The sequence below is a fragment of the Calypte anna genome, chromosome 5A, assembly GCF_003957555.1.
Source record: "Calypte anna isolate BGI_N300 chromosome 5A, bCalAnn1_v1.p, whole genome shotgun sequence".
Classification (NCBI taxonomy): Eukaryota; Metazoa; Chordata; class Aves; order Apodiformes; family Trochilidae; genus Calypte; species Calypte anna.
Window position 1 is genome coordinate 41,506,095 of NC_044251.1, and position 9,632 is coordinate 41,515,726.

General features: G+C 51.6%; 1 protein-coding gene across 2 annotated transcripts in view; it reads right to left on the bottom strand.

The window, feature by feature from the left end:
• The window catches only part of ATL1 (atlastin GTPase 1), a 34,065-nt gene extending 24,635 nt beyond the window's left edge, over nt 1-9,430 (bottom strand). Inside the window, exon 1 of one of the 2 annotated variants that reach the window (XM_030451903.1) lies at nt 9,238-9,430. In XM_030451903.1, the coding sequence (XP_030307763.1) occupies nt 9,238-9,271 (34 nt within the window). In that variant the 5' untranslated portion in view covers nt 9,272-9,430. The remainder of the gene's footprint in view (nt 1-9,237) is intronic. The other variant, XM_030451904.1, reaches the window with a different exon arrangement.
• Nucleotides 9,431-9,632: the final 202 nt, after the last annotated feature.

A 9,632-nucleotide genomic window follows, 5' to 3' on the forward strand; every position in this document is an offset into this window, starting at 1 on the left:
TCTAATTTTTTTTTTCCTTTTTACAGCTGCAGAGAAAGGGCAGTGGAGGGATTCTTGTATAGGATGTGACTCATGGCAGAGGCAGGAAAAAGAAAAATCGTAAATAGAATGAAATCCAAACATTTCTGACCCCAGCCAAGCCAGCAAGTATGAAATAGCTGTGCCACCTCACAGGCAAGAAATCAACATTTCACCCATCCCACAGGAGCACAGCACCCAGCTGGGGACCACCAGGGGCACCAATCCTGCTGTCTGGGGGCTTCCAGCACAGGGGCCCCCAGCTCAGACACCTGAAGGTACTGCCTGGCCTCATAAAGGATTTGGGATCCATCCATGGACCTGAGGGAGTGGGTCCAGGGGAGGGCTGGAAAAATGATCAGGGGGCTGGAACACCTCTGCTATGGAACCAGGCTGAGGAATTGGGGGTGTGCAGCCTGGAGACCTCACAGTGACCTTCCAGTATCTGAGGGGCTGCAGGGAGGATGGAGAGGGATTGTGTGCAAGGGGCTGGAGGGATGGGATGAGGGAAAATGGGTTTAAATTAGAGAAAAATAGATTTAGATTGGATGTGAGGAACAAGTTGTGTCCCCCTGAGGGCAGTGGCACAATGGCACAGGGTGCCCAGGGAGGGGGTTGAGGTCTCATCCCTGGAGATATTCAAGGTAAGGCTTGAGGAGGCTCTGAGCAACCTGATCTAGGTGAGGGTGTCCCTGATACTGCAGGGGGGTTGGGCTGGGGGACCTGCAGAGGGACCTGACAACCCCAATTATTCCATGATTCTATGATCTGAGCACCATGACACTGGGACTGAGGACAGTCCCATCCTGCACCAGAGGCACAGCTGGTACCAGTTTCCTGCTGCTTACTGGTCCTCCCACTATTTTGTCTCCTGGTTCAACTGCTGGAAAGAGCAACAACCAGAGGAGAAGAGACATCAGAATATGAGTGCATCTTTTTTTTTTAGCAGGTATTGACTGATTTGGGGAGAATGTTATGGACACATGTAACACTCCCAAGTAAATGTGGTCTCCTAGGGGGCATCCTTGCTTCCACCACCTGGACACCAGGAAAACCAAGCTGCTTGCACCACATAGGGGCTAAATAGAAAGTATTATGATCAGGATTCGTTGACTTCCCAGATCATTGGAGGCATCCCAGTTAATTGGAGACAGCAGGAGAAAAGGCATTAGATGAAGCAGCTCCCTGAACTAATTTCAGTCCTGTTCTCTCTGCTTCTTTTATGCATGCAGCCTGCAGACAAAACTCTATATATCATACCCATGGCCATGTGATGAAACTTCCATGTTCTTTTTATTAGATTATCTGCCATACTGAAGAGCCAGAAATCACTTTACAAGATGGCTGCATCTTACTGGAAATCAATCATTTTTATTGTCCTTTCTGGCATACATTAGCTGCTTTTTCAGGAAGTCATACCTGGCAATGGCAAAACAACATCTGCCAAAAAAAAAAAAAAGGAAGGAGAGTTAAGCTCTCCTAAATGCACTTTTGTTTTCACTCCTTTCCTAACCTGACTCCTCCTTTCTGTCGGCTCCATCCCGGCGCCTTGCAACTACATCAATTCTCAAGCTGCTCATCCTGCCATCTCTAGGACACAGCTCCTTTTTCCCCCATTTCCTAACAGCTCATTGCCATGGCTCTGAAGTGGGGTGGAAGCCACGTTTCTTTTCCATATGGTGATCCAAAGGAGAAAAGGTGAAGGAGACCAGGATCTGCATTTCTAGACAGCAGCGAGGAAACAGCCCAATAATAAAGGACATACAAACCACTTTATCTGACTTTAAGGGAAAAAAACACACTTGTAGGTTTTGTTTCTTTGTTTGTTTGTTATTAAAATTAAATAAATTAAACCAGCATTTTGACTGGACTGACAGCTGAATTCTAATGTACTTAAGCTCCTCCAGAAGTATAATTTAGACGCACTACCTGTCACTAATGATGCAATGTACCTTTGGGGAGTGCTTGCTTAAGCCTGTCCTTTCTTAGCTATGGAAGAACAGGTCACAGAAATGCTGATTGCTTTCTACAGACTGACTAATAAAGTCAGCTTGTTCCTTAAATGAGGTTGCACAATAAATAGATTTCATTCCAGAGAACAAAACGCAGCCGTGACCCAGGTGTGCAAACACAGGCTCTGAGAAAGCCAATTTGCCAGCCCTGCTCTTGTGCTCACCTGGATCCCAGGACCTTTACTGCCTGGGCACTGATTTCCCCTCTAAAATATAGAGATGTCACAGGGTGCTGCTGTTCTGAGAGTATCTGACTCAAGTTACTGCATGGAAAACCAGAAACTACCAAGAAGGTAAAGCTGAGGTTTGATGGGAAGCTACAACTTCTTGTTATTTCCCTGGAATGGAGCATCCCTGTTATCGACCAGCTTAGGTTGCTATCAGCAGCCCTCTAGGGATTAATTTGATCAGCAGCAGCAAAATAGCTGTGTGGATCCTTTTTGAAGCTGTGTTCCCAGCTGTTTATATTCCAAACATATCACAGTGTCACGGACCACACCGTGAGCCAAGTCCTGAACAGACCTTACAGTCAGGCTTGATCCCTCTGCACGTTCTCCAGGGAGCTTCAGCTTCCAGGAAGCTTATCAGCCCTCTGCAAACAGCATGGGCAAAGAAAGACATCTCTCTCCAGGCTGCTGTCTCCCTTGCACTTATCACATCCAGTGTGGCTGCTCCTGTGACATGAGTGCTGCTCACTGGGTTCATGCTCAGCCACCTCCACCCCACCACAACCCCTGAGCATCATCAGCAAGGCTCTGGGGAGCATGCTCCAGACACCCTCTCCCCTCTCTCCTGGACAGGCAGAGCTCTGCACCTTATCCAGCTAATGAGGGGAAAATGAGAAACCAAGAATGGAAGCAAAGAATGCACAGAGCAGGGCAGGGGGAAGGTTGTAGACCAAAAACCTGTATGGATCTTGCATAAGGGATGCAGAGCAGGGCACAGCTGCAGCCTGAAGTGCTGAGACTGCCAGGGGAGCCTGGTCTGGAAAGCTGTGAGTTAAGGAATTCCCTCACCATGGGGATGCTCTAAGGTGTCTAGACTGAGGTGCTCCTGGAAGGCAATGTCTTGGAGAGGACAAAGCCAGGCTGGGTAAAGCCCTCTCTGCAGTTTTGCCTGTGCCATGCTCTCAGAGGGTTCCCAACCAGCAGGTCAGGAAGCTTCCTGAGCTGGGTTTCCTTCCCCTTTCTACATCCTGCTTGCATCTCCTGCATCCAGGACACAGCTGACCACACAGCCAGGCAAACCCTCTCCATCATGCTCACACCTCTGCTGGGATTTGTAGCACCCCTATGGAGTCAGAGTACTCCAGGACCCAGGGAGGGGACATCCCTAGTGACAGCACCCACTGACCAGAGACACCAAGCCCCCCTCAAGTGGCACAGGGACACATGGACCTCCCTCCCTCCCTCCCTGCCTTGTTCACTGCCACCTTACATGTGAGGTTTGGGAAACAAGAGAAAATGGGTAGGCAGAGCCTGAGTGGGAAATGACCTTCACCTCCCCAAAATGGATGTATAGATGCAATCAAAATCATGTCAGGAACTAAGGTGCAAAGCAGGCTCTCCATTCCTGTGGAAATATTGGGTAAATGACACAGCCCACAATGAAGATCTTCACCAGGGAGGAAAACTCATGTCAAAAATGAGCCCAGTCCTTTGGCAGGTAAAAGAATCATAGAAGCACAGAATCCCAGAATCATTTGGGTTGGGAAGGATCTCTGAGATCCTCAAGTCCAACCCTTGATCCACTCCCCCTGTGGTTCCCAGCCCATGGCACTCAGTGCCACATTCAGTCTCTTCTTAAAAACCTCCAGGGATGGAGAATCCACCCCCTCCCTGGGCAGCCCATTCCAATGCCTCAGCACCCTCTCTATAAAGAATTTCTTCCTAATCTCCAACCTAACCTCCCCTGGCAGAGCTGGAGCCCATGGCCTCTTGTCCTGGGAAAAGAGCCCAACCCCCCCCTGGCTCCAACCTCCTTTCAGGGAGTTGCAGAGAGTGATGAGGTCTCCCCTGAGCCTCCTCTTCTCCAGACTGAAGGAGGCCACACTTGGTAGTCACTTGGGCTCCTGTTTTCAGATCCCTCTTTGTAGCTGGGGTGAACTCTTACACCCTGGCAGCACGAACACCTCTGCCCAAAGCACTCTGCACTTCCAGGAGCTCCTGAGGAGCACTTTGCACCCCAGGGTGCTCCCATCAGGGAGCTGAGCAGTGGGGCTGCTGCTGCCAGGCTTGGGACTCATCCTTGGCTTTTTTTGGAGTGGTGGTGAGACACAGAGTGCACCCTTCTTCCTGCCAGCCCTGCCTGAGCCATCCAGCTGGCAGCACAGCAGCTTCAGCATGGCCAACTCAGCCCCTTTTTCCCTTTGGCAGTAGAAACAAGGAGATGACTGATAAGGCTGATAAGAGGAGTGGACGGGGACCTTCCTGCCCAGCAGACAACAAGAGCTTGGGTGATTACTGGCCCCCAAACCTGTGGGTTACAACAGACACACCTCAAATACCAAAAGCCAACCCCAAACTTTAAAAAGATGAGAGCTGCTACCGCTCTGATGAAGGCAAAGTGGTTCTGAAACAGCTCTGTGAAGTTCCCAGGCTGAGTTCATCACTAGCATGCTGCAGAGACACAGGCACCCAACCACCCTGGGGAGGAAGCAGATTAGACAGAGGCTTTTCTAGGGAGTTTTCCAGGGAGTTTGAAGTCATGTTAAGACAGTTGGGTGGCTATGTCCCCACCATGATGTGCCATCCCAGGTTGGTTGAAAGGCAAGGTGGCAATGCTCAGAGGAACCCTTATTGCCACCTGTGTTTATAAAAATACTTCAGAAAGTATTCAGAAAGTACTTCACCTACATCTAAGGCCAGCCAGACTCAAGCATGACATGATGGCTGAAACACATCTTTGCATTAATATATCTCCAAAACTCTCTCTTCAGACCCAGCACAAGTTTTCTGCATGCTCCTTCATCTGCTCTGCCTCCCTCCACCACCAGTACTGGGTTTAGGTATTTCTGACATGAAATTATTCTTACCCTTTTGCTGTTACAATTGCCTGAAAATAAAGTTTGATAAATGTGCCAAGAAATCCCAGGACAGAGCATAAAAGGCAGTTTCACACCAAAGAAAATGCTTATGAATACAGAGCACTTTTTGTTTCACTGGCTTGACAGAGTTCAAGACCTTCTCTGGAGCTTCTACCTCATTTGGGAAAAGTTTTGTTCAGTTACTTTATGGCTGTAACACTTTACCTTCCTTCAACTGGTAGCAAACATGAGTGTTTCTGGCAGGAACAAAGGAGCTGGGGATCTCTCTAGATTGAAATGTGTTTTGGAGGTGATCCACAGGACATCCTCTGCCTTCCAGAGAACGATGACACCTACACCAGATGCACCTCCTGGATGGAGAAGCTTCCTGTCAAGGGTGCAGAGAAGTTACTTCAAGCCCCAAATCCTATTAGCACCACTTAGGCCCTACACAATATTTCTGGGTGCTGCTTCTCACCCATGGGCTTAGCAGGGAAAATGCAGCAAGATCCACCTAGTGCCAGACACTGCTTCCCCCTCCATCAGTCAGGCAGGAAACCTCCTCCAAAGCCTCTCAGGACATGGACATGACACGAAGGATGCTTCAGGCATCTCAGCTCATCCCCCAAAAAGGGAAAGGCAGGCTGATCCTGCTCATCTTGTCATGGATCAGACCCATGCTACTCAAACTCCCTGTACAACGCTGCTGCTGCTTCAAAAAACCAAAGGCAGAAAGATTAAGAACCATGTTTAGTGAGTTGGGTCTCTAGCTTGCAGTGTTGTCTCTTCTTGCAAGTCCAAACACTTCATTTTCTTCTCTCGTTTGCATGCCAGTCATTTGGTTGTGAATCTCCTTTTGTGCAGATTTTTGTGTAAGAGCTCACCTGTGTGAAACATCTCAGTTTTCACTTTTCAGGAGGTTCCCAGCATTCAGAGACAAAAAGGAATGCCAGGAACTGGAATCTGAAAATCCACCACAAAAAGGCAGAGACCAGACAACAGAACAGAAAGGAGGTTAGAATGGCTCATTAAAAAAAAAAAAAAACCAAACAAAAAAGTCAAACAATTACAAAAATCATCCAGTTGAACTCTTTGGTGGGGATTACAATTCTTTCCAGTTGAACTCCTTGGTGGGAAGTCTGAAAGTGTGGAACTGATGATCTTGACCTGGTCTGTGATGGGGAGTCCTTTCTCCCCAAAATATTTCCTCACCCATTCCTGGACATCAGGCTTCTTTAGGGGATCTCATGAATCTCACATCCAGCTAAAATCCTGACCAAGATATACACACAAGCTCTGTAATCCCTTTTATAGTTTTGAAATTGAATTCTTGACTCATTCAGTCAGGTCATTCTGATTACAACCCAGGCCTTGATGGGAAACATGAGAGATTTCACACAGTTTGTTCTAGCCTGTGCTGTTTAAATGATCCTTGAGGTCCCTCCCAACTTGACATCCTGTGCCTGGGAGCAGAGGTCTCTAATGGATTTACTGTAATGGGGGAGCAGACTGCTGAGCACCTGCAACTGCCAAGCTCAAAGAATTTCAGGAGAAAAAGGAGGTAACTTACCACAAGCCTTCACTGAGCTGGCTGGACTTCACTGTGCCAAGCAGGTTTTGGACAAACAATCCTTATTTTTGAAATAGGAGGGTCCTCTACTCTTCCCCCCAAAATTACATGTGAGTTTTTCATCTGCTGCTCCCTCAGCCACTCATCCAGCAGAGATGAATGATTCAGTTAACACGCTCAGTGAGAGCCTTAAATGAGGAGTAGCCTTATGCTGACCTTCTGCCCAGGGCTAAATCCTAAGCCTGGTGCATTACCCATCCCTACATCAGCTTCTGGGGATGTAGGGATGTGACAGTAACCCAGCTCTGACAGCTGAGCAGAGGCAATGCCTTCTGGCTGCTGTACACTCACTCATCCTAATTTGCTCTCTGATCTTTAAAAAAAAAAAGCAAATTATTTTCATGAAACAAAAGAGACAGGTTGCACTAAGCAGTTGCAGAGAGTAACTAGGACGAAGTTTGGTCCGTTTCAAAATAGCATAGTATTTTTAATGACCCATAAGCCCATTTTCAGAGCACAGCAAGGACTTTCTGCCTTAGTTTGAGAGCTCGGATGGTAAAAGCCCGAGACTTCTCCTTTGCCAGCTGGGCTGAAAAACGTAGTATGGGAAGAGTCACCCCCCAGACTGATGTCACCAGACAATGCTGCAGTCACTGGGTGTAAACACATCTTTCAGGGCAAGAAGGCTCTGCATATAAATGCACACTTTTATTAGAAGAGGTTGGTTTTGTCTGGGCATTTTTTTTTCCTAGTGAAAAATACAGGCGTTTGGCTCTTTAATTTATTACAGGCAAGGTCAAGCAGCCTGGCAAAGTGCCAGGAAATTATCCTAGGAATATGGACAACTATGTAGAAGACAAGAGTATGACTTTGACCTGTGGATGGGTTGCAGCAGGAGGTGGCTGATGGCAGAGAGATCCCCTTGGATCCACGGATGGCTCCAGGTTCTTGTGAAACTTACAGAGAATCCAAGGAAGAGTTCACCAAATCACCAACATCACATTTCACCCAGGCTCAGCAGCAAGTTTTGGATGAGGGATGTGCCTAATTGTCTCGCTGGACCATGGCTATGCTTCCCAAGATGTTTTTTCTCCATTTATATCCGTTTTGGCAGCATTTGCATTTTCTTCTCAGGCAACCAAGATGTGACAGGAAAGCACCAGTGCCTGTACGTGTGTGCAATACTCAGCACCCAGAGAGACGGGGCTGACAGCTCCGTCAGACAAAGCTGAGAATGTCAGCACATTCCCTGGGAAGTTTTCCCTCTGCTTCACCCAAGGGTTTCACAACCTCCATCAAGAATCAGGATTTAAAATTGCTCATTTTTTCCTCCTCACCTCCTTGCAGGAAGACCACCACCACCACCACCCCATCTCCTCCTCACACCACACATTCCCTTCCTCCAAATGCTTCTGCAAACGTGTTCCTGACCTGCTCATCACCCTCACGGGAAACACTGCTCCCATCCATGCAAACCAGAACCTCATTTGTGTACCCAAACATCACTGCTCTGCCTGATGAGCCAGGATACCACCAGCACTGACGACTGAGGTTTCATGGAAGCCAATTTGAGGGAAATGACAAATCAGACTCCTCAGCAGCCTCCAAACAACGGCGCATGGCTGTGGAAACCCTGGTTTTCTGCAGCATCTCGGTGGAAGTCGGTGAAGTGATCCCTGGCTGTGCACAGGAGGTGAAAGGCTCGGACACAGCTCTGGTAAAAGGCAACCGGAGCCCCTTGGCTTGCTGGCTACTAGCCCACCTGTGGGACCTGCTCTGGCTCCAGAGAGCTGCTGCTGGAGCTCTGGAGGGCCTGGCAAAGAGCTGCAGAACCCAGCTCTGCTCCTCGGCGATGCTGCTACCAGCTCCCCCGGGGCTCAGGCGAGGTTTGTAAAGAAACGGACTTCAAATGGCCCTTTTCCAGAGGGTCTGACACACCAACAAAGCCCGACAGAAATGGCAAAAACCTTCTGTAGGAGCGTCCAGCCGGGGAAGGCCGGGGGGGCTGCCTAAGGGCGAAGGTGCTGCGGGGCAGAGCCGGGGCGGTGGCTGGGGTGACACCCGCCCCGTCTGCCCTGAGCAGACCCAGGGCAGGGGCTGTTGGGGACAGCGGTGACAGGGAGACAGGGCAGGCCGGGCAGAGCCGGGGTGGCCCCAGGGCTCCCCGGGGAGGTCCCCGCCCCGCCTTGGCCGCAGGGCCCCGGCCACGCCAGGCCGAGGGCGGTGGCAACCGCGGAGCCCCCGAGCGGGGCCACCCCCAGCCCAACCCCCCCCCGGCCCTCCCCATCCCGGGAAAGGGCAGCCGGGCTGCGGGGGCTGCAGACCCCCGGGAGGGTTTAGCGGGGGATGAGGGATAAGATGCGTCCCCAGGCAGCGGGGGCGGCCCTCTCGCCGGGCCCTCAACCCCTTCCCGGGGCAGCCTCCCCCCTTCCCTTCCCGGGGTAGCTCCGCCGCCCCGCCCCGGCAGCCCCGGGCCCAGGCGGGGCCAGACGCGCCCCCAGCCCCGCGGTGGAGCAGGGAACGGGCCGCAGGCCCCGCATTGTTCGCGGCTGTATCCGGGCACACCCGCCCCGCCCGGGCCGGCCCTCCCTCCCCTCGCCCCCGCCGCCTACCCCAGCTGCTCCTCTCCCGGCGGTTCCGGGCCATGGCGGGGAGCGGGGCTGCCCGGGCCGCGGCGGCTGCGGGAGGCTCCGTTCGCGCTCCGAGCCGCGCTGCGTCTGGCGTGGCTGCGGCGGCGGCGGGGTGGAGCGGGGGGAGCCGGCGGCAGCAGCAGCAGCAGCAGCATCCCCGCCCGCCGCTACGGCGTGGCACGGCCCCGGGGGCACCCGCCCACGCCCCACCCGCCCATGGGTGTCCGTGCGTGGGGACATCGGGCAGCGGTACCCGTGGGTGAGGGGACGGGAAGATCCACCCACGGCCAAGGGTGCCCCTGCACCTCGGGCACTGAGCACCCTACCCACCCACGGGGTGCGGGGGGATGTGCCGGGGGACAGGCAGGAGGTGCCCA